Genomic DNA, 26,237 nt, shown 5'->3' on the forward strand with positions numbered 1-26,237 from the left:
GGTGTCATCGGCGTACTGGAGAAGGTGGACTGGGGGTGAAGGCGGCGGCATGTCCGCCGTATATAGAAGGTAAAGAAGAGGGGAGAGGACAGAACCTTGGGGCACACCAGCTGAGTGGTTGAAGGTGTAGGAATCCGTGTTATGGATACGGGAGCCCCTAGTCACACGACATTTACATTTTACTGCGGAGCTGGCAGTAGTGGGAACTAACTTGGTCATGTGAAAAGGCACAGTGACTTTCCAGTTCCATGTAGTGCGCGCTATTAACTAGCAGTCCAAGCACCGATAGCGTTCGCGGAAAATGCCTTCTACGTCTAAAATGTAATGCCTTTTTTTTTTATTCTGTTCTCAGTACGGCAGAGGTATTAAATGTCACGCATATTACTCTGTCGTCTTTCCTGCTTCGCCGATGCAAGTTGCAACCTTCTACCGCTAGAGGGCTCCGAATTGTAGCGTGTAAAATGGCGATATGTAACGTAACTATGTCGATGAGTGAGAAACAGCGTACTGTCATCCAGTTTCTAACTGCAGAAAACGCGCCTCCAATTGAAATCCATAAAAGAATGAAAGCTGTGAACCGTGATTATTGTATCGACATCAGTATTGTGTGATGTTGGGTTGTTCGTGCTCGTGATGAAGGACACGGTGGTGCTAACCACAACATGTACGACAGAGCTCGGAGTGGCCAACAGCGCAAGGCAGCCGATGAAACTAATCATAATCGTGTTAACGAATTCATCACAGAAAATCATCGGATAACAGAGATACAGATCTCACGTAAGTGTGGGTATCACGAGGCCATCATTACACAATTGCGGCACAGAAAACTGTGTGCACTTTGGGTGCCTCAAATGCCCACTCCGACATGAAACAGAAGATATTCGACATCTGTCAATAATTACTTTAGCGGCTTGAGGGTGAAGGTGACGGGTTCCTTAACAACATTGTGATGGGTCATGAAAGCTGAGTTCACCATTTTGAGTCCGAAAACAAGAGAGCAAACTTAACGAACACCTTCGAGGACTTCACTTTGATGGTTATGAAGGGATGAAAACAGAGGTGACGTTGCGGCTCTATAAAGAAAGTGACGGTATCAACAAACCAGTGTTTCGGTGGGAAAATTGTGTTCGTCGCCAGGGTGGTTATGCTGAAAAATAAATATGTAGTCATGACGAATAAATATGCAGAATTTTAATAAGATGTTTTTAAAAAACTTTACGAGCTTTTGCATAAAAAATTCGGAGGCATTACTTTCTGGCACTCCCTAGTACATCCATACTGTGCAAACCATTGCGACGTGCAAGGCATATGGTAAATCCCCTTGTACCAGTTATTAGGACTTCTTTCCGTTTCATACACGAACAGCCTTGCCGCAGTGGTAACACCAGTTACCGTCAGATCCCCAAAGTTAAACGCTGTCGGGCTTGGCTGGCACTTGTATGGGTCACCGTCCGGGCCTGCCGAGTACCGTTAGAAAGTGGGGTGCATTCAGCCCTTGTGACACCAATTGAGGATCTATTCGATTTAGAGGTAGCGGCACCGGTCACGAACACTGACAACAGCCAGGAGAGCGGTGTGCTGTCCACATGCCCCTCCGTATCCACATACGATGGTGTCTCGGGGCTGAGGATGACACGGCGGCCGGTCGGTATCGTTGGGGCTCCAAGGCCTGTTCAGACGATTTTGTTTTCCGTTTCGTACACCTATGCAATGCAGAAGGAATGATTGCTTGAATGCCTCTGCACAGGCTGCAATTAGTCTAATCTTGCTCCACGATCCCTATGGGAACAGTATGTAGGGGATTGAAGTACGGGGTGAAAAGTATTTAAACCGACAAACTCTGGAAGGTTGTAGGGGACATTAAAACAAATATTTTTCCCTAATGTCATTTTTTCCTATGAGGATTATTTAAACCGGTGGAGGCCGTACTACGCTTTTCAGTTGTTAGAGGCCGTATTACGATCTTCAGTTGTTAGAGGGCGTATTACGCTCTCCAGTTGTAGCCAACTGCTGTCCACCAGTGTAGTAGTGCATTGTCTCTGTTTACTAATGGAGCGATACACCTAGAGTGAGTACACTGACATGCTTGGTGCGTACTACGTACCGCACCACAACGGACAAGCTGCACAGCGGGTTTATCAACAACAATATCCTAATCGCCGTATCCCGCATCATGCGACCTTTGCTGCTGTGTACCAACGTCTGCGTGAGACCGGCTCATTTAGCAGATTACCTGGACAGGGACGCCGTCGCACGGTAAGAACGCTGTAATTTGAGGAAGCTCGCTTGCAGCATGTGGAGCGCGATCCTTCAATTAGCACTCGTGCAATTGCACATAACATGGGGACGAATCAGACGAATGTACGAACAGTCCTTCGAGAACAATTGTTACGTCCATTTCACTTACAGCGTGTCCACAACCTGGAACCAGTTGATTATCCACCCAGAGCACAGTTTTGACGGTGGTACCTGGGACACTGAGAAATGCATCCTACATTTCCATCCTCTGTGTTGTTTACCAATGAAGCAACTTTCGGGCATGATGGAGTCTTCAACATGCACAATTCGCATGTTTGGAGTGAGGATAACCCACTTGCCACAGTTACTAGCGCTCATCAAGTGCGGTTCTTCGTTAATGTGTGGGTCGGTGTTATTGGGGACTGTTTAATTGGGCCGTATATGCTACCTAGGCCATTAAAGGGCAGGAACTATTACAATTTCCTCGCCAGAGCATTGCCAGAATTGCAGGAAAACATCCCGCTCCTACAAGGCAACGCATGTGGTTCCAGCATGACGGGGCGCCGGCACATTTCAGTCGTCATGTGCGTCGATTCCTGGACTGACGGTTCCCAGAAACGTGGATTGGCAGAGGGGGTCCTGTACCATGGCCTGCTCGATCCCCAGATGTGTCCCCTCTGGACTTTTTTGTTGGTTTAATTAATTTGTGGCCAGAGAAATCTTCCTCCACCGGTGTAAATACTCCTCATAGGAAAAAATGACAGCCGGCCGGTGTGGCCGTGCGGTTCTAGGCGCTTCAGTCTGGAACCGCGTGACCGCTACGGTCGCGGGTTCGAATCCTGCCTCGGGCATGGATGTGTGTGATGTCCTTAGGTTAGTTAGGTTTAATTAGTTCTAAGTTCTAGGCGACTGATGACCTCAGAAGTGAAGTCGCATAGTGCTCAGAGCCATTTGAACTATTTTTGAAAAAATGACATTAGGGAAAAAAATTTGTTTTTATGTCGCCTATAACCTCCCAGAGTTCGTCGGTTTAAATACTTTTCACCCTGTTTAGCTGTTCATTCATCACTTAAAGCTGGTTCTTGAAACTTTGTAAGTAGGTTCTCTCCGGACAGTGTGCATCTATCTTCATGCGACTACCGGCTTAATTTCTTCAGCATCACCGTAACTCTTCCATGGGTCAAACAAACTTGTGACCTTTCTTGCTGCTCTTCTTTGTGTACGTCCAAATTGCCTCGTTAGTCTTATTTGGTAAGGCTCCCATATTCTTGAAGAGTATTCTAGAATGGGTCGCATGAGTGTTTTTTAAGGAGTCTCTTTTGCGTTCTGATTGCATTTCTCTAGAATTCTAGCAATGGACCTGCTTTACTGGGGCACACAGTTTTAATCTGCCAGGAAGTTTCATATCAGCGCACACTCCGCTGCAGAGTGAAAATCTCATTCTGGAAACATCCCCCAGGCTGTGGCTAAGCCATGTCTCCGCAATATCCTTTCTTTCAGGAGTGCTAGTTCTGCATGGTTCGCAGGAGAGCTTCTGTAAAGTTTGCAAGGTAGGAGACGAGGTACTGGCAGCAGTAAAGCTGTGAGTAGCGGGTGTGAGTCGTGCTTCGGTAGCTCAGTTGGTAGAGCACTTGCCCGCGAAAGGCAAAGGTCCCGAGTTCGAGTCTCGGTCGGACACACAGTTTTAATCTGCCAGGAAGTTTCGTATTATGTCTCATTGATATTGCGATCACAGGGTACTACGTGTTTTCATTTTGTGAACTGCACAATTTTACACTTATGAACATTTAAGGTAAGTGGCCGATTTTTGCGCCATTTTGAAATCTTATCATCATCCCACTGAATATTTGTATAACTTTTCTCAGAGGGTATTTCATTATAGATAACCGCATCATCTGCAAAAAGTTTGAAGCTGCAGTCAATATTGTCCTCAAGCTTATGAATGTACAACTTGAACGGGAAGGGTTTCAGCACACCTCCCTGAGGCGTACCTGAACTTATTTCTACTTCTGTCAATAACTCTCCATTCGAGATAACTTGATACGTCCTACCTATCAATAAATTGTCAAACCAGTGACAAATTTCGTTTGATACACCATACGATCGTCCTTTCAATAATAAGCACAACTCTCCCAAATTGAGAAGGAGCATTATGGGCAGGACTTTCCAACCATCTCGGGATTTTGACGATCTAACGCGCCAATTGAACAGAATTTGGCACGTCATCCCTCAGGGGGATATCCAGCAACGCCATGCATAAGGGAGAGAGGTGGACCAGCGAGTTATTTACTTTCTCAATTTTGTGAAATTCTTTCTCTTGAATAAATCATACAATTTTTGTGAAACTGTAATCATTTATTTGTCTATATACGTACATCATATCTAGCGATTTCCGTCCCATTCGGACAATTCCTCCGTAGTGCATTGTCTTTTTCTTTGTCTTTTTGTCTTAGAGTGTATAATGACGTGTAATGCGACCATATCAATATGTGGAATTATGGTTGAAAGTAAATAGCGCAATGTGCATGTAGTATTTGGTTAACATAGTGGTACATGAAGTATAATCAGAGAGAAGAACAGGTCCCCATTACCTGTTGGAGGCAGCCTGGTGCGCGTGATGACGAGGTCGGGTAACTTCCATTGCTCCGTGTCTTCATTCCACGATGCTTCCTTTTTTATTGCTTCCAAATCACTGTCGACAAAGAAGTACTCTATTATTCGGGCTGAACGAGACAGTCCGGTATTTCGCACGGTTCATTGGAAAAAAACAACATTTTTAAAGGACGTACTGCACTCCAAGAAAAGTCATTATGGGAAACTTTTCATGTCATTTACAGTCATATTATTTTAGGTTATATGGATGCTAATATGTAAAAGGAAACAGTTCAGCAATGGCATAAATAATATACACCAGAGAAAACAATATTGCATAATGTAAACTGAATAGTACAAAGTGCTAATTGCACACCTGCTGATTATAAACTTAAGAAATTGTAAGTCGCTTCTTGTTCCGTTGGAAGTGAAGTAGCAGTGTACGGATTACACCTACCCGGTGCAGTCTGGGACTCACTGTCGTCGATGTTCTAATCTAGAACCGAGATCGAAGTGCGTATCCAAACGCTGACTGTTTGTCTCTGTACACGAATAGCGCAATTATCAGGATGCGTCCCAATAGGTGTCTATTCGTTGTGATTATTTAGTCTGTTGTTAATATGTGCAATGTTGAGAAAATGATTGCTCAGTGAATGCATTATCTCATCAAAAGTCTTCGAAGACTCCTCTGTAATGCAGAATTGACCGCCAGATGCCACGAAAGACGGACCTTCAAGCAGAAAAGGAGGTAGGGAGTATATTGTTATTAGCAGAGTAGCAGTAACAGCAGAATGGCTCGGTCAGCACAGCTCTGTAATTTCGAACATGGCCTAACTATTGGATGTCACTGAGTAATTAACCGAGCGACATAACGCAGTTGTTAGTACACTGGACTAGCATTCGGTAAGAAGACGATTCAAAACAGAGTCTGGTCATTCAGATTTGGGTTTTCCGTGATTCTTCCTCAATCGCTACAGGCAAGTGCTGGGATGGTCCGCTTGAAAATGGCACGGCTGATATCCTTCTCCATCCGTTCGTAACTGGAGGTTATGCTCCGTCTCTAGTGATCGCGCTGTCGACGGGACGTTAAACTCAGATCTTCCTTCCCTCCTTCCTGAGTACCAAATACATCAGGGTCACTTCAACTGTTGTAGAGCTGTCCAAGTAGACAGTTGATGATGTGATTGTGAAGTGAAAACGCGAAGGAACAACCACAGCTAAACCAAAACTATGCAGACCTCATGTATTGAAGCAGAAGAACCGTCGAGTATTGAGGAGGGCGATCATAAAAAATCGCATGAAATCAGCGGAAGGAATCCCTCGTGAACTGAAGTGCTACCAGTAGTCTAGCTAGTACAATGACTGTACATAGGGAGTTAAAATAATGGGGTCCAATGATCGAGCAGCTCTTCATAAGCCACAGGTTCCTGTGGTCAAAGCTAATCGACCCTTGAGGTCGTGTAAAGAGCGACGACACTGGACAGCGGATGAACAGAAACGAGTCATTCGGAGCGATGAATCACGCTATACTCTGTGGCAGTCCGATGGAAGTATTTGGGTTGGGCAAATGCTTGGAGAACTTTACCTGCCATCATGTGCAGTACAAACATAAGTACAGAGGAAGGAGAGTTACGGTATGGGAGTGTTTTTCGTGGGTAGGATGTGGTCCGCTTATTCTACTTAAGAAAACGCTAAATGTGGAAGGATATGAGCTCATTTTACAGCCGTGTGTGCTGCGTATAGTAGAAGAACAGTTTATAGATGATGAGTGTTTGTATCAGCATGACCATCCACCCTGTCATAAAACATCATCTAAAACCTGGCAAACCCAGCAACATAGTAGAAAGCTATCGCCCCATTGCCCTACTTAGCTGCTGCCACAAGTGTTTTGAAAGGCTAGTATATAATAGAATAAGTAGAGCTATCCTAGAGAACGTTCCAGTTGATCAGGCAGGCTACAGACCAGGGCGTAGCTGCTGCGACCAAGTATTGTCTCTCACATCCTTCATAGACTCAGGATACCAAATGAAGCAGAAAACATCTGTGGCGTTTGTTGATCTAGCTGCCGCCTTCGACACTGTGTGGAGGGAGGGCCTTATCTACAAATTTCTCCGCATTATACCCTGCAGAACAATGGCTCGACTGATTAACGGCATGCTAAGCGATCGGAAGTTCCAGGTAATCACTGGAAGCAACATAAGTAAGGAGAGGAAGCTGAACAACGGATTGCCTCAAGGATCAGTTCTCTCACCATTACTGTTCAACCTATATCTATCTGATCTACCTGACACTTCGTCCAGAAAATACTGCTATGCCGTTGACCTGGCTCTAGCCGTACGACAGCAGGAAATGAAGACAACAGAAGAGATTCTAACCAATGACCTGTCTACACTGGATAATTACTTCAAAATCTGGAGACTCCAACCCAGTATGAGTAAAACAGAAGTTTGTTGCTCCCATTTAAATAATCGGTTGGCGAACGTAAAACTGGAAGTAAGTTTCAGAGACAGAATTCTTCGTCATAATTGGAACCCAAAATATCTTGGTGTCATCCTGGACCGTACACTATGCTTCAAACAACACCTTCTTAACTTAGCTCAAAAGTTGAGGACTCGAAACAACATCCTCCATAAGCTATGCGGAACTACCTGGGGATCTGGAGCAATCACCCTGCGGCCTTCAGCTCTGGGCTTGGTGTACTCAAGTGCTGAGTATTGTGCACCTGTCTGGATGAACAGTCATCATACAAGGCTTGTTGACACCCAGCTGAATACGACAATGCGCATAATATCTGGCGCAATCAGATCACTCCAGTTTTTTGGCTTCTACTGTTAACCGGTATAATGCCTCCTGATGTACGCAGATGTACTGCCCTTATGAGAGAATTCCACAAGCTCTCCACGAATTCTAACCTACCCGTGCGTAGCGACCTACCACTTTTAAATCGTAAGAGACTGAAATCACGCCATCCAACTCTGTGCGATGCTGCTGACATGGTTGCTAAGGATTTCAAACCTCTCGAAGAATGGAAAGGTCGGTGGGAAGCAGTGACAGATGTGCGCCTGCATAACATCTTCTCAGGTGCTAAATTTCCAAGTGGATTCGACCTACCACGCAAGACCTGGACTACTCTCAACAGAATCCGTACCGGCCATGGCCGATGCGGGGATGCTCTCTTTAATTGGAAATAGCTGCCTAATCCAGCCTGTGAGTGCGGGGCTCCATACCAGACTGTTCACCACATTGTCAGTGAATGCAGGATTCGAGCCTAACACGGTGCTGAAGAGGACTTCCTGCTAGCAACTCCAGATGCAGTGCGCTGGATTGAAGGACTGCATATTCAATTGTAAAGACAAACTTAAGTTTCTTGTGTGTCAATATGTACATATGTATATGTAATTTAATTTTATGATATGTCTGTATTAGCCATACGCTAAATAATCTGAGGCAATGGCTTGTTGCCTATAAGATCCCTGAAGTGGCCTGGACCGTCCCGGATCCCGTCCTGAACCCAACGAAACAACGCTGGAATAAGTTATAACTTCGACTTCACTCCAGACCTAGGGTCCAACATCACTGTCTTCTCTGGTTTCGGATCTTGAGTAAGAATGGGCTGCCATTCCTCCACAGATATCCAGACAGCTCATTGAAAGTATCGCCAGCAGAGTTAACGCCTTCATCAAGGCGAAGGCTGGAGATATCCTATATTAATATGCACTAATAGGTGTGCAAGTATTTTTTATCAGATAGTGTAGGACAGCACTTGTGACGCTCCCGGAAAGTGCCGGTGTCACAGCAAAACCTCCAGCACCATTCCGTATCGTTAAAATCACAACTACTTTATGGAAAACCCGGTTTGGTCAGTGCAGTATTTTGCATTGCATGCTGAGGACGAGTAAGCGTACGCACTTGCTTTCACCACTGGGCCAGTAATTTAGTCAAGTGGTGAGCGATTTAGCAGCTCTGCTTAATGAGGAAACGACAAGTGGGCGAGCTACGATCGTACATTGTGTGGCTGGTGGTCAACTGTCGACTGATGTAGAATGTACTCTGCAAGTTGCTTTGGCGAATGAGGGCAAATGAAACAATATATACTGTAGCGAAACTTATCTTGTAAGAGATGGGACCCTCAGAGTTTATCCAATCGTTCAAGGACAGCTGTTTTCATGGTTTCGGAGATTTATTTTAACTTTGTGGATGGATGCTGTTCCTCTCACCAGAGCTGTCGATTAACCCATTAACTACCAAATATTTTTCTTCAATCTACATTTATTTATGAGTTGCATGACTGACATAGAGACTGGGAAAAGGAAAGTAAAATGAAAAAAAAAAAAAACAAATAACCTTGAAATAAACGCTGTATTTTAGTCGATATCCAAATAGGGACCATGACACATGCTACTCTCTTTCTACATTTTCCTTTATTTTCTGTGTCAGACAACAAAACATTCAATACGGTGTCCCACAATGTACATGTTCTTTGCATTTTCTTTGCAAATTCCACATTTTATTTGCTTCCCCAATGTCGTACGTTCGATCACATATCCATTTTCGGATGTCCTGAGTTCACATGAAACACTTGAAGTGGATGCCATTGGGTATGATGGAATGACGGATCAGAAGCAATGAATGATTGAGCAACATATACCTTTGCCACCATCCTTCTGAATTGGAGCAGTGGAACAGGAGGCAGTAGATAATGTGGGCGTTGACCAGTGCTAGATCTATTACGTACGTGAACAATGGAAGCGGCCATTTCTTACCTCGAATTCTCAAGTGTTACTTCTGCACATTCCAGTCCAATTTGTCCACTCATTCCATATGCTTGTTGTAATCTGCTATCATTCGTGGCTGTTTATTTTTTGATTCTCAGCTTTGCTCCATCTCTTTACTTGGCTTACTGCATGCACTGTCTAACTGTTTTACAAGAATTTTGCACAATTGTTATCTTTAAGCATTACTGCCATTATCTTCGCGTTCTTTTCAGATCTAGTCAAATGTTCCTCTTTGTTTCTTTTTCGTTCTGTTCTCACTTTCTATGGGACAATTACTCATCTGGTTCATTCAGGCAGTTCCAGTTGCTATTGCTCTCATTTCTCAGAACTCATTCATCAAACAGAAACCAGTTAAAAGTTGCCAAAACAGTTTTTGTGAAGTTCAGGAGATTGCAGAACAGAAATCATATCCAGTAAAACCGATTAGGCAAGTCTCAAAACTGGAACATCACTTGAATCATTAACAGACTGACATATGATGACAGCAACCACTTCGGAACGGCAGATAGCCAACTATTTGAATCAAAGTCTCACTGGTTTCCTTCGAATTAATCTTTTTAGATGATGGTGTCCATAATATCGAACCATTTGCTTATCAATGCTCAAACCACCAGAAAAAATTTTAAATTTCCTGAAATTCTTATTCAGCAAGTCCATCAAGAGACGAATTTTCAAAAGTCATGCCTTTTGTCACTTGGAATTCTGTTCAGGTGTGTGTTAACATCGAAATGGAGGTGGTACTTGATTTACAAACACCTGTTGCGGCTCATACACCTTCCATAAAAGTCCTCATCTTAATTCCAACATAACTGCTCCTATGGGGGTCCATGGTATCCAGTGAAAAGCAGTACACCTGAGAACTGTTTTATGCATTCATTGAATAACTCAAAGCTATGATTATTCTCTTGTGCAGTATATCGGACAGTTTCACTGGCAATCAATTCCAGTATTTGTTCATAAAAAAAATTCTACAAAACACTCAGCTGCAGACTTTCCTTTTAGTGCTGCTACAAAATTGCGTTTCCGCTGTTCAATTTCTCCTAGATCGGGGTAGGTTTTACTGTAAGTTGCATCTTCTGTTGTACAACTAGAAGTGATATTAGTTTTCATTTTCTTGTTGTAATGGACTGCGTTTTCTTCGTCCTTCCTTTCTTCATTAGTATGAACTTCCACATTATCCGTCACATCATCTGGAAGAGTATTTTCGTCTATATCATCACAGTCAGACATTTATACGCGATGTGGAAAGAGCTCGACAATGCCAATGGTCTGATTTACTTCACCCTGATCAGAAGAAGCAATGAAATTGTAGTCATTTAGAACTTCTTCAATTTCCATTACAGGAAGTGCTTTATAGTGACTCAGTGTGCCTGGGGAAAAAGAAGAACAAAATGTTTTAGTCGGAACCTCCCATGAGTCCCAAATGGGAATCGAAATTCGCAGAGCCGTCATGGTAAAATAAATGCCCTGGAAATAAATAATCGATGAACATCATCTAAAACCATCAAAGATGTTGGAATTTGTTTACGTAGCAACATAACTTACACTGTTTTGAAAACGTTCAACTTTGCAACTCTGAAAAACCTTACTTCTTCATACAAATAATCAATGCACAAGCTTGACAAGGATCTAGACAATGAGAGATAGTAATTGCTGCCAACACAATCATACAAAATTTCCGTTACAAAGACAAATCCCCAAATGGGAATCTTGGCAGTTGATGGGTCGACCTAAGAGGAAAATCGTGTGTACCATCTGTCTATGAATCGTGTAAATCTCTGTATGTATTATCTTTTGTTGAAGTTTCGAGAACATACCTTCACCGAGGAGTCAAGCAGTATATTGCTCCCTCCTACGTATATCTCGCGAAGAGACCATGAGGATAAAATCAGAGAGATTAGAGCCCACACAGAGGCATACCGACAATCCTTCTTTCCATGAACAATACGAGACTGGAATAGAAGGGAGAACCGATAGAGGTACTCAAGCTACCCTCCGCCACACACCGTCAGGTGGCTTGCGGAGTATGGATGTAGATGTAGACTAGACCAGCATTTGGCTAAATGAGCGTGGAATACTGCCTAAAAACCACACTCAATCTGGACGGCTACCAGACCAACTTTCTTTAATGTGCTGCGTAGATTTGTTCTGGATCCGGTTCGCCCCCATTCTTGCCCATCGTGTCATTCTACACGAGCACGTCACGAGGAAAAGGTGAAAAAAGCCTTTGGAAAAAAAAGAAAAAAAGGACAAGGCCGAGAAGAAGTCGCACTCCGAGAGTTCCGTACAAACTTAATTGTGTGTGTAGACAACAATAATAATTTCGTGTGGCTCAGTGTCCTGGTGGAAGTTTTTCTGCTGGATGCCACTTCGGTGACTAGCGTGTCCTTATCCTACACCAGTTGTCCAACCGGGTTGTTCTGGTGACTCCTCACAGCTTCGAGAGGTGAAGGCTAGATAAAATGAAACTGAAAACTTAGTGGTCCGATCGAGATTTGATTCAGCGACCTCTCGGTTTCCAGTCTTGCACTTCACCAATTTTTTTTTTTTTTTTCGGGGCGGACGTCCCATGACACCCATTCAAGTTCATCGTTGATCCATTCACTCAGATTTTTTTTATTTTATTTTATTACAGAGGCAGCTAACCTTACCGCTAAACCAACAGGCCCAACATGTATGTAGATAGATTATCTATAGGTTTGATGACTGAGTTCGCGAGTATCAAAATACACTCCTGGAAATTGAAATAAGAACACCGTGAATTCATTGTCCCAGGAAGGGGAAACTTTATTGACACATTCCTGGGGTCAGATACATCACATGATCACACTGACAGAACCACAGGCACATAGACACAGGCAACAGAGCATGCACAATGTCGGCACTAGTACAGTGTATATCCACCTTTCGCAGCAATGCAGGCTGCTATTCTCCCATGGAGACGATCGTAGAGATGCTGGATGTAGTCCTGTGGAACGGCTTGCCATGCCATTTCCACCTGGCGCCTCAGTTGGACCAGCGTTCGTGCTGGACGTGCAGACCGCGTGAGACGACGCTTCATCCAGTCCCAAACATGCTCAATGGGGGACAGATCCGGAGATCTTGCTGGCCAGGGTAGTTGACTTACACCTTCTAGAGCACGTTGGGTGGCACGGGATACATGCGGACGTGCATTGTCCTGTTGGAACAGCAAGTTCCCTTGCCGGTCTAGGAATGGTAGAACGATGGGTTCGATGACGGTTTGGATGTACCGTGCACTATTCAGTGTCCCCTCGACGATCACCTGTGGTGTACGGCCAGTGTAGGAGATCGCTCCCCACACCATGATGCCGGGTGTTGGCCCTGTGTGCCTCGGTCGTATGTAGTCCTGATTGTGGCGCTCACCTGCACGGCGCCAAACACGCATACGACCATCATTGGCACCAAGGCAGAAGCGACTCTCATCGCTGAAGACGACACGTCTCCATTCGTCCCTCCATTCACGCCTGTCGCGACACCACTGGAGGCGGGCTGCACGATGTTGGGGCGTGAGCGGAAGACGGCCTAACGGTGTGCGGGACCGTAGCCCAGCTTCATGGAGACGGTTGCGAATGGCCCTCGCCGATACCCCAGGAGCAACAGTGTCCCTAATTTGCTGGGAAGTGGCGGTGCGGTCCCCTACGGCACTGCGTAGGATCCTACGGTCTTGGCGTGCATCCGTGCGTCGCTGCGGTCCGGTCCCAGGTCGACGGGCACGTGCACCTTCCGCCGACCACTGGCGATAACATCGATGTACTGTGGAGACCCCACGCCCCACGTGTTGAGCAATTCGGCGGTACGTCCACCCGGCCTCCCGCATGCCCACTATACGCCCTCGCTCAAAGTCCGTCAACTGCACATACGGTTCACGTCCACGCTGTCGCGGCATGCTACCAGTGTTAAAGACTGCGATGGAGCTCCGTATGCCACGGCAAACTGGCTGACACTGACGGCGGCGGTGCACAAATGCTGCGCAGCTAGCGCCATTCGACGGCCATCACCGCGGTTCCTGGTGTGTCCGCTGTGCCGTGCGTGTGATCATTGCTTGTACAGCCCTCTCGCAGTGTCCGGAGCAAGTATGGTGGGTCTGACACACCGGTGTCAATGTGTTCTTTTTTCCATTTCCAGGAGTGTATGTGACATATATGGCCGTATCTTTAGAATGCATTGATTTGGAAGCTCCAATTTATTTCATCGCTAATGGCTGTAGACTTCAGTATTTGACATAAATTTCAACTTGATACCTGTACCCGTTCCTGCGAATAAGAGGTCTTCATGGACAGACAGATGCACGGGCAACAAATGGCAAAAAAATATGCTTTTAACTTGATACAGTTACAAAAAACAATTTTCGGATTTTTTCATTTACTTGTACTGTGAAACCTTGTTTCTTGTGAAAGTTTATGATTCTAGGTCAACGGGAAGTACCCTATAGGTTTTGAGGAGTGGGTTTGCGAGAGTCAAAATTTGTGACGTAAATGGTCGTATCTTTTGATTGCACTGACTTAGAAGCATAAATTTTTCATAAGGCCAAGGGACCGTAGACCTTAGTATCTGACATACAGTTCAACTTGATACCTATACCCGTTCTTGAGAAAAGGAGTCTTAACAGCCGAACATACCAACAAAGTGATCCTATAAGGGTGTAGTTTTTACCAACTGAGGCACGGAATCCTAAAAAGAAGAAATGGGTACGAAAATGGATTGGTCTAAGAGATTTGCAAAGAGCATGGAGCCCCCAGTATTCTCCTTACAGAACTAGTTCTTAAAGACACAGAATAATGCTGGAAAGTTGCTTGAATTTTCTAATAGAAAAGGTTTGAGGTAAAATCCAGCGTACTGATTCTCATGTGAGAGTAGACAAACCCACAACAACAAAATTACAGACTGTGTTGACTTGGATGTAGTTTAAAGACTTTGGCACACTTCTTTCGAGGAGGGAAGCCAACTCTTTCAGTATTCATAACCTGGTGCCTTTAATTTTCTGCTATTGAAACACCAGTATTCCTTTCGGCTTTTCCAATTCGTTGATTTCTATGCCTTGGATCTTTCATTTATTCACGGGAGATATTTCATGTTGCACAAGAACTCCTGTTATACGCCAGCATTAACCAAATTGACTCCAAAGTACCGTGACACTGATCCACGAGAAACAGATGACCGAAGAAAAGAGAGCACAACAAACACGGACAACTACTGTATTCCACTGATGGCGTCCATATCAGTACAATGATGCTCCAGTGATATTTGAGTTCGGGTGGGGGCGGGGTGGGAGGGGGAGTAGGGGGGGGGGAAGCTACTTGACCGACTACTATACATAGAGTGAAATAATTTTGTGATTGACGTTTCAGCATCAGCCAGCCACAGCTCCGCACGGTTGCTGTATTGCCTACTTTGCATGTACGTAGTATGTACATACTGAACCTTGACGAGTTAAGTGGCTACAGGAGCGTGGGGCTCCAAACCACGAAATTAACTGTAACCATCACATCACACGTCTGTTTACTAAATCACTCGCCACTTGAGTAAATTACTGGCCTAGTGTGAAGTAGCCTATAGCGCTCTGTTTACTTTTGCAGTATTTTGTGAGCATTGATATGTCTGAAATTAGTTTATTGTTGTTGTTCATAGTCTTATACAAACGAGATTCATTTATCTGTAGGCTTCTGAGGTCAAAAGAGTGTGGAAGCCTGTTCTTTGTGTTTAATATGAAAACTAGCTAGACCATTTTTGATTACAATATATTTTATTCGACAAGTCACTTTTCTACAATTTTTGTTCTTAAAAAACAAACCGTAGTGCGGTAACAGGCGGAGAATTTCATACAGTTTTTTAAACGATGTATTTGTAAAACGAGTGAAAATACAATTTGGGACTGCTTGAAATAAATAATTTACTTTTTAGTGAGTACATTTCTGTGTGCTCTCATATCGCTCCCCCCTCAATGTGGGTGTCACTCAGTGATGTCTGTGAACTTTGCATGGAATTTCAACTTGCAACTTGCAATTTTTTGGGGCACTTGGAAACTGGCTGCAGTCGATCAGTAGAAATGTTGATTAATTTATCTTTAATCTAGGTGGTGAACCTTGTATAAACGTTGAACCACTTCATAAGAACCTTCATATAGTAGTCTGAGGCCACTGTCTAACTTGTCAATTTCAACAGGCACATGACTTGTACTTTTTATATCCTTATGGATGAAACGAATTTTCGTTGGCGTTGTAAGAACACTCTAAGTTTCAGATCATTCATCCCTTTCTTCATTTCGATGAGTTAAGCTGAAAGCTCAATATCCATTGAGATATGAGGTTCCTGGAGAATTCTCCAGGTAGTTTCAGTGTATGATTTTTGATAACACATTTGGGATACGGCTGTTTATATTCCGTTGCAATGAAAAAAATCAACGTTGATCGCAAAACAGAAGATAATTTATTAGTGCCCGGTTTCCAACTATACAGATCATTTTCAGGCAACAAGGCATTTCCTTCCGCGTTGAGCGGAGCTGATCTGTATGCCAGAAGGCACATACGCAATGGAGAGCTGACGGATCACTGAAGCAGATGCCTCGTGGCCTGAAAATTGTATGGATTGAAACCGGTCACCACTAACAAATTATCTTCCATTTTGAAAAAAAAGCCCTTATTTTTTTCATTTAGTTTCAGTGAAGTACCATACAACATTGCTGCTGTTGTAGTACTGCTTTCACTCCAGAAAGCACAACGAAATATTGTGGGTAATATAGCACTCCATCTAGTTGTGGCATAGGCTCCTATGGCATTCTTCAGCGTGTAGGGAAACCTTTCAATTTTTCTATTAGTGTGTTTGTGTTATGCTGTAGGTCTAGTCAATTTACAGCTACAAATCTTTGCTAAGGCTCGCCGTATGCCAGTTAAAAACAGCGTTCTTTGATCTGTTACTGTATGTTGTGATGTTTCTAATTGGTAATTCAGGAATTAAAAAATTATTTTGCTACGGTCTCTGCTTCAACGCATCGAAGGGACATAATTCCTGTCCAGCTGGTAAACATGTCGAAACAACTTAAACAGTGAGTAAAATCCATCTGAGAGTGATAGAGGACCCACAACGTCAATATGTACCACCACTAAACGTTCATCGACAGTGGAGAATTTTCCAATAGATGATAAAGTAAGCCTTGTTATTTTGCTCTTCTGGCATTCTCTACATGCCTTAGTCCATTGTTGTACATGCTTCAAGTTTCGCCAGAAAAATGTAAATGATATGAACTTTACTGACGACCTCACACATGGATAAGCCATGATGTGATAATTTTTAAAATCTGTGTTCCTGAATTGTTTGGGAATATGTGGACGAACGGTTCCAGTTGATATGTCACACCACAGTCTTAATCAATAAGTGGTTTTAAACTATTTAAATTTTTAGTGAAGCGCTGCAACATGATTTGAGATTTTGAAGTTCTTCATCTTCTCTCGTGAAATAACTATTTCATCATAGTCTATCATTTCTAAATCTTCTAACGTTTACGGATGACCAACCACTATATTTCCTGTGCCAAGCACATAACGTAAATCAGTTGCGAATTGGAAATATACTGGATAACGGAGCTGGAACGGTGAAGCCTTCTCATTGTTCTGTGTAAATGCACATTTGAAATACTTTGTTACTAAATGAATATTGAAAAATTCCCTATGTAAAGTTAGGTAATTCTTCTGACCAACGGAAAATTTCTTTGAAATTAAACGAATAGGCTTCCAAATTCCACCCTGAATATGTTGCAGGGCTGCTCCTGCTCCTGCAACGAAATTTGATGCAGCCACAAACAATGCAAGTTCATGCTACACAATTGGAAAAGTTAGTAATTTAGCTTGTGCACATTTTCATAGTACACTCCTGGAAATTGAAATAAGAACACCATGAATTCATTGTCCCAGGAAGGGGAAACTTTATTGACACATTCCTGGGGTTAGATACATCACATGATCACACTGACAGAACCACAGGCACATAGACACAGGCAACAGAGCATGCACAATGTCGGCACTAGTACAGTGTATATCCACCTTTCGCAGCAATGCAGGCTGCTATTCTCCCATGGAGACGATCGTAGAGATGCTGGATGTAGTCCTGTGGAACGGCTTGCCATGCCATTTCCACCTGGCGCCTCAGTTGGACCAGCGTTCGTGCTGGACGTGCAGACCGCGTGAGACGACGCTTCATCCAGTCCCAAACATGCTCAATGGGGGACAGATCCGGAGATCTTGCTGGCCAGGGTAGTTGACTTATACCTTCTAGAGCACGTTGGGTGGCACGGGATACATGCGGACGTGCATTGTCCTGTTGGAACAGCAAGTTCCCTTGCCGGTCTAGGAATGGTAGAACGATGGGTTCGATGACGGTTTGGATGTACCGTGCACTATTCAGTGTCCCCTCGACGATCACCAGTGGTGTACGGCCAGTGTAGGAGATCGCTCCCCACACCATGATGCCGGGTGTTGGCCCTGTGTGCCTCGGTCGTATGCAGTCCTGATTGTGGCGCTCACCTGCACGGCGCCAAACACGCATACGACCATCATTGGCACCAAGGCAGAAGCGACTCTCATCGCTGAAGACGATACGTCTCCATTCGTCCCTCCATTCACGCCTGTCGCGACACCACTGGAGGCGGGCTGCACGATGTTGGGGCGTGAGCGGAAGACGGCCTAACGGTGTGCGGGACCGTAGCCCAGCTTCATGGAGACGGTTGCGAATGGTCCTCGCCGATACCCCAGGAGCAACAGTGTCCCTAATTTGCTGGGAAGTGGCGGTGCGGTCCCCTACGGCACTGCGTAGGATCCTACGGTCTTGGCGTGCATCCGTGCGTCGCTGCGGTCCGGTCCCAGGTCGACGGGCACGTGCACCTTCCGCCGACCACTGGCGACAACATCGATGTACTGTGGAGACCTCACGCCCCACGTGTTGAGCAATTCGGCGGTACGTCCACCCGGCCTCCCGCATGCCCACTATACGCCCTCGCTCAAAGTCCGTCAACTGCACATACGGTTCACGTCCACGCTGTCGCGGCATGCTACCAGTGTTAAAGACTGCGATGGAGCTCCGTATGCCACGGCAAACTGGCTGACACTGACGGCGGCGGTGCACAAATGCTGCGCAGCTAGCGCCATTCGACGGCTAACACCGCGGTTCCTGGTGTGTCCGCTGTGCCGTGCCTGCGATCATTGCTTGTACAGCCCTCTCGCAGTGTCCGGAGCAAGTATGGTGGGTCTGACACACCGGTGTCAATGTGTTCTTTTTTCCATTTCCAGGAGTGTATTTTTCAAATTACTCTGTTGTTTATGGAGTTGTGTCACTGTTCCTTTTATAATTTTTCATTCTTTCCTTTAGATAGTAACTTACAAGAGTTTGGTTTTGTGCAGCTTGTTCTAGATGATAGCGATAGAAGTTGACCATGCCAAGAAACGCTCGCAACTGTTTGACTGTTTCTGGACGTGATGTCTTTACAATGGCTATTAAGCCCTCCAAGTCGTTTGGTGCCTTCTGGCACAGTGATTTGTCCCCAGAAGCTTATTTTCTGAGTGCCAAACATAGACTTTCTAACATTAATCCTCAGACCATACTTATCAAGACATTTGAAAAGTTTGCTTGGACGTTGCAAGCGGTCTTCTTCTGAGCTAGACGAAGTCAGACTGGCACCTCTTTAGGCGAAACAGAAACGTAATCCTTGCAGTACCTCATTGATAAACCTCGAATAGTTCTAAGTGCATTCCTTAATCCGAATCGTGTTAAATTAAATTCCTAGAGGCCAAATGGAGTGATAGTTGTCGTTTTCTGTTTATTTTCTTTGCAAGTGGGATTTAATAACACGCTCTCAAGAGATCTATCTTCAAGAATATTTTCTTTGCACGAAGGATTAAGTTGACTCATCTATTCGGTTTAGCTCCAAGTAACTAAATATGACGCGCCACTTGCTTTCATATGGACAAGAACATCTATTTATATCGAAGAGAAAAAGATCACATGAGTCATACAAAGAAATTTTACTACATAATTCCAATTAACGGGCCGTGACATCCTTCCCAATCTGGAGAACCTCCAACGGTATAGCCAGTTGGAATGGCCAGGTAATCTCTCTTCACTCTGGATCGAGGATACGTTCGATAAACTCCGTCTCCCCAAACTTATAAGTCCTTTATCCTCACTATTTTCCACATCTGTTGTGTCAAGTCGTCTTCTTGGAAAAGGAGGATGCCGCCGATTCTGATCACCTGGCTTTTACCGACGTTCTGAACTGACGAAAAGTGGGTAGCAGTAAGCAGTTCTTTCTACCGGGGTTCCAGAGGTCTTCTGACAGTTTCTGCTGGAGATTGAATTCCTTTGCTAAGTCAGTTGCCGCTAAGGGCTTGGTACCTCACGGTAAGATAGGAAGCTTTCCCCTACCAGGAATTACGCCGGCGTGAGCGCTGCGTAGTCTGAGAGGTAAGACTCGAAGTGAGTGCGGCTTCGATGCTTACAAGAACAGTTTGAAGTCTCTCCTCGTCCAGACTGCTTCACCAGAGTATCGTTTTACCAGATCAACCATTCTTTCCCACCAGCATCCCCACAAAGCCTCACATGGGGCGATCAACTTCCTGGTGACAGGGTTTGCCCGTATCCATCCTTGCTAGGGTCATGGAGGAATCAGTCCAAAGCATTGCGTTGCCAACCTCACAGCTGTTGGCATTGCAGCAATAACGCCAATCTCGTACCCAACAGTGTATGATGGGCAGTCAAATGAAGACGATACTGATGGACAAAAAGTAAGTAAACTGTTAATACATTTATCCAACTGGGAGATAAGATGGACAGTGCGTTCATGGAAAAATGTTGGTGGTTGTCTGCAGACCCATTATTGGCTCTGAGCACTATGGGACTCAACTGCTGAGGTCATTAGTCCCCTAGAACTTAGAACTAGTTAAACCTAACTAACCTAAGGACATCACAAACATCCATGCCCGAGGCAGGATTCGAACCTGCGACCGTAGCGGTCTTGCGGTTCCAGACTGCAGCGCCTTTAACCACACGGCCACTTCGGCCGGCGCAGACCCATTATTGTACCCAGGTGTGCGCTTCTTCGTCGAATAGATACTGCAGCATGGGACGCGCTCAGCCAGTGTCATAATGCTAGCAAGCAACAGTCACACTCGTGGTAGTGAAACGTTACAATCTTAATGTTACCAAGAAGACGACAAACATACACATACACACACACGCAAACACAACTCACACAAACACGACTAATTTAGACTAATATATCTCTTTTGACCCACGCTAAACTCTAGCTCTTTCCTAAACTGCATTTCAATGCATCCGATTTAGTTTTACGGAGAATGCCTACTACCATATTTCTGACTTTGAATCAAGCCGCTGCAAACTGTGCTCGGCCAACGACATACGAGGTGTGGCTAGAAAAAAACCGGACTAGTACTGGTGAAACAATAAAACGAATGCAATAAGGCTGAAAGTCGCGTGGCCTGTCACGTGACTCTCGCTCCGCCTACTGCTCGAGTTTCATCTGCCTCCTGCACTGAGTCTGCCCGTGGCGTCTGTTTTAAGTAGTTGACGTTTTGTCTGTGCGTCGGAAAATGTTGAGTGTACAGAAAGAACAGCGTGTTAACATCAAATTTTGTTTCAAACTAGGAAAATCTGCAAGTGAAACGTTTGTAATGTTACAACAAGTGTACGGCGATGATTGTTTATCGCGAACACAAGTGTTTGAGTGGTTTAAACGATTTAAAGATGGCCGCGAAGACACCAGTGATGACACTCGCACTGGCAGACCATTGTCAGCAAAAACTGATGCAAACATTGAAAAAAATCGGTAAACTTGTTCGACAAGATCGCCGTTTAACAATCAGAGCAGTGTCTGAGTTAACAGGAGTTGACAAGGAAAGTGTTAGGCAGATTCTTCATGAAAGTTTCAACATGAACAAAGTGTGTTCAAAAATGGTTCCAAAGTGTCTCACAATTGAACAGAAGGAACGCCGAAGAATGATTTGTTCTGACATCCTGGAAAACATAGAAAGTGATCCCACCTTCTTACAAAATGTTATTACTTGCGATGAATCGTGGTTTTTTACTTACGATCCCGAAACTAAACGCCAATCGATGCATTGGAAAACTCCTGGTTCTCCACGACAAAAAAAAGCACGAATGTCAAAATCGAAATTCAAGGCAATGATGATTTTTTTTTTGACATCAAAGGGATTGTGCACATTGATTGGGTACCAGAGGGACAAACAGTGAATCAGCATTACTACATTAGCGTCCTGGCTACCCTACGTGAGCGAGTACGGAGAAAACGGAACGATTTGTGGAGAAAAAAGTCATGGATCCTTCACCAAGACAATGCCTCAGCTCACAGTGCGTTGTCAGTGAAGACGTTTTTGGCAAAACACAACATTCCCATCTTAGATCATCCACCCTACTCACCTGATTTGGCCCCCTGTGACTTTTTTCTTTTCCCTAAAGTCAAGTCAGCTTTGAAAGGAACTAGATTTGAGACTGTTGAAGCAGTAAAAGAAAAAGCGACGGAAGTAATGTATGGACTTACCGAAAATGATCTGCAGCATTGCTATGAACAGTGGAAAATTCGTATGGAGCGGTGTAGAGACCGAGGAGGAGAGTACATTGAAGTAGATAACATGAAATTGTAAATAAATGTTTTTTCCAGCATCAGTCCGGTTTTTTTCTAGCCGCACCTCGTATAGCAGCTACTCACCCTCAGTTGCTTGTACCGTAATTTTAAGTATAGTACGACCCGACATTGCGAGTAATGAGTGTTTACCACTTATCATGATTTTACTCTACGACGCTATTTATGGCTATATGTATTATTTGCATTCTCTGTTAAATTCATGATGACAGGTATGTTTACTATAGCCTTCCAGTCTATATATATTACGATACTACTCACGATATAGAGGAGATGCTGAGTCGTAGATAAGCACAACAAAAAACTGTCTCAAATGTAACTTTCAGCCAGTAAGGCCTTCGTGAAAATTAGACGAGAAACACACACATACATACACACTCACGCAAACGCAACTCACACACACATGACTGCCAGTTATATATTAGTTTAAATTATAAACGGTAGCTGCAAATAAATGTCTGAGAAATATCCAGTACAATAAAGTTAATTCACAGGAGCAAGTCAAAAGATAAATAAAGCCACAGGAACAGCGGGCATGCCGAAAACAGATGTGACAAATCGCGGCCGGTGCAGGGACACGACATAATGCAAATGGACAGAATAAAATCCAATTAATAAAAGCCCTAAAGCTTAAATTAAGGTATCACAATGACATGTCATTTAAAATTATAGAAGCTAGTTACTAGTGGTTGTCTGTGACATATACAGTGCATAATTAAACTAATTCAAAGCAGAATATGAAAACACGATAAAAAGGCTGCGGGCACAGCAGGCTCGCGCAATTCAATACAAGCAAACGTGGGCAGCACAGGGCCGGGAGAGAAACAGAGCTTCGCCAGCATAGAAGACCTACAGATTTTACTTTATGTGACGATGACATTAATGGCTATATATGTTATTTGCTTATTCTGTTAACTTCACGAAGACCAGTATGTTTGATAACAGACTATGTATATTACGATACTGTTTGTAACAGTTGATAGCCTACTATTACGTACAGTTTTTTTCATAAAAATGCATGTTTTTTTCAAATGTTAGATCAATCTGAAGATGATCATGATGATTGAAACCAGTAACTGAAAAACAAACATTTGCGATTAGAGACTGTTGTGGTATTTATTAAATTTCATAATACTGGATCACTGCTACCTCCGTACTGACTGTCAGCCCTCACCATCAAAAATATGTACTGAAGTTATATAGTTTTCAAAAGTGCACATAAAATACGTATTTCAATATTGAAAACCATAAACATAACCGTTATTTTACGATTAAATGTATACTGGACAATTTTCTTGGCGTTTTAAATTAAAATTAATTGTTAAGGGGATCTGAAACAGTGATAAAGAGGGTACTAGAAAAACAGTATCTGGCGGACAGATGCGCTTTAGAAAGGCAAGATACGGACCGTTCGTCACGCCGGTGGACGCTATTGGAATTATAAACAATACGGTGCTGGCCCTTAAAACTGCAACATCATGAAGAAGGTATACGACAAATTTTAAACTGGCGAGAACTGTACAATATGCTCGGATACGCAAGGGATTAGCATTTCAGGGCAACTGCACAAAGAAATAGGAGTAAGGCCATATGGATTACGTACAAAACGAAACATTACGCACCGGCTTTCTCATTCACAAATTTTATTTGAACTTTGGTTGTTTGTGAGAAGCTAGTATTATGATTCATCTAAGGAGGAGGAATGTCTACCAGCATGTGTCGGAATTCGGCATCGGCAGGACTCAGGCCTATCGAAACTGCGGTTTATAGCTCCGGGATACCGCTGCTCACGTTCTTCTAGATGCCACGACCGTCACGAGAATACAGCGCGTATCATAATTAATGGAATAAACATATACAGTTGAAAGGACACAGTAATGAAGGGGAAGCCGCGCGGGATTAGCCGAGCGGTCTGAGGCGCTGCAGTCATAGATTGTGCGGCTGGTTCCGGAGGAGGTTCGAGTCCTCCCTCGGGCATGGGTGTGTGTGTTTGCCCTTAGGATAATTTAAGTTAAGTAGTGTGTAAGCTTAAGGACTGACGACCTTAGCAGTTAAGTCCCATAAGATTTCACACACATTTGAACACATTTGAATAAAGGGGAAGAAATCGCTGCGCGTTGTGGCCGCGCGGTTTGAGGCGTCATGTCACGGATTGCGTGACCCCACCCGCCGGAGGTTCTCGTCTCGCTCGGGCATGGATGTGTGTGTATTGTTTTTAGCATAAGCTTAGGAACCGATGACCTCAGGAGTTTGGTCCCTTAGGAATTTACAAACATTTGAACATTTTTGAAAAAAAATCTCGGTAAACATGGGCTCTCAAACGAATGAATTAAGAGCTATGAGCACTTCTTTATCTTCGATACTACATTCCATATCTTTCGAAGTGGTAAAATGGACCAAAACAAAAAAGTCCAGAAAACATAGGATCTAAAACGAATACCTTAAGAGTTATAAGCACTTGTTCACCTTCATTACTGCGAAACACGTCTCTTCTGCTGAACAAGTACTCTTACATCTTAAGGTAAGCACTCTAGAACCATATTCAACAGACTTTTATTTCTTGTTTTGGTCCATACTGCCTCCTCCAAAAGTATGGAAAGCAAAGAGATTGCAGTAGGAGATATTTGTTTCACAGTATCGAAGATAGTCAAGTTCTCATAGCTCTTATAAGGTATGCGTTTTAGCACCCCAGGTTGATTGAGAATTTTTTGCTTCTGGTATCGTGCACTGTCAACTGTATGCGCTTACGCCACTGATTATGGTACGTCATGTATAAAACCAGTAGGTTCATGAGTGTCATAATGTACGCCATTCAGGATCTCAAAGGATCCACGCTGCTAGCGCCCGAGTGGATGGACATATTTTTCTCTCGCCCATGCTGGTCGTACAGCCACGTCATGTACTTTGAATCAGGAAATTACTTGTTTGTTGCAAGGCAAGTATTCACGCGGACGGTGCGACGACATCTGGAGCACCACATATTTTTAGCGTGGCGACCATTCTTGTGTATCCCCTGGGCGCGACAACAGATGGAGAGGTGCCGATAGTGTTGCGTCCAGTGACAATACTTGACAAAGGAGTGGTACCACGTCGTGTTTTCAAAGGAGATCCAGAGGAGATTGCAAGGAGAACGAACGTTGCAGGTTTGCATTCCTCATCTCCTTACAGGTCCAGTAGCTAGCGTGATAGTATGGAGTTTTACGTAACAGATTATACGAACAGCAGGCGTTATATTTTTGACGCATTAAGGCCGGTAGCTGTATCCTTTCTTGGAAGTCTCGATGGCATTATCTTTCAACAAGATAACGCAAGAACGCATGTTTTCCGCGCTGTTCTGACCTAGGTCAGCCGGCCGCGGTGGTCTCGCGGTTCTAGGCGCGCAGTCCGGAACCGTGCGGCTGCTACGGTCGCAGGTTCGAATCCTGCCTCGGGCATGGATGTGTGTGATGTCCTTAGGTTAGTTAGGTTTAAGTAGTTCTAAGTTCTAGGGGACTACTGACCACAGCAGTTGAGTCCCATAGTGCTCAGAGCCATTTGAACAATTTTTTTGACCTAGGTCAATACAGCTGTTGTTCGACTGTTTTCTTGGCCAGCATAATCTCCAGGTTTCCCACTCGTTGTAAACATATGGTTAACGGGTGCTGAGAGACAAGAATGCCACAACTCGCCAGACGCTACGACTGATGAAGACTGGCATAGAGTTAAAGCAGCATGGAGTGACGTACAAGAATTTGTCATTGAAGGTGAGTTCGAGGCGATGCCCGGCCGTGCAGAGCCATTTTTGCAACCAGAGATGACAGCTCTGTGTACTAAATTTCGCACACTGCATATTCACAAATCGCATACAAATTTAATAACGTCTTTTTCCTACTATACGTTATACGCACAATAAGGAAAATATCATTATTTGCTATCCTTCCTGATACTGAATTTGTAAGGGCCACCTG

The 26,237-nt window shown here is 44.1% G+C and overlaps 1 protein-coding gene across 4 annotated transcripts in view; it reads right to left on the reverse strand.

Annotated features, from left to right (window-relative positions):
- LOC126249798 (osmotic avoidance abnormal protein 3) overlaps positions 1-26,237 on the reverse strand; it is a 387,840-nt gene that overhangs the window by 118,093 nt on the left and 243,510 nt on the right. For all 4 annotated transcript variants that reach the window (XM_049951488.1, XM_049951490.1, XM_049951486.1 and 1 more), the window contains exon 14: positions 4,830-4,930. In XM_049951488.1, coding sequence (XP_049807445.1) covers positions 4,830-4,930 — 101 coding nt within the window. The remainder of the gene's footprint in view (positions 1-4,829; positions 4,931-26,237) is intronic.

Source organism: Schistocerca nitens, chromosome 3 (assembly GCF_023898315.1).
Source record: "Schistocerca nitens isolate TAMUIC-IGC-003100 chromosome 3, iqSchNite1.1, whole genome shotgun sequence".
Lineage (NCBI taxonomy): Eukaryota > Metazoa > Arthropoda > Insecta > Orthoptera > Acrididae > Schistocerca > Schistocerca nitens.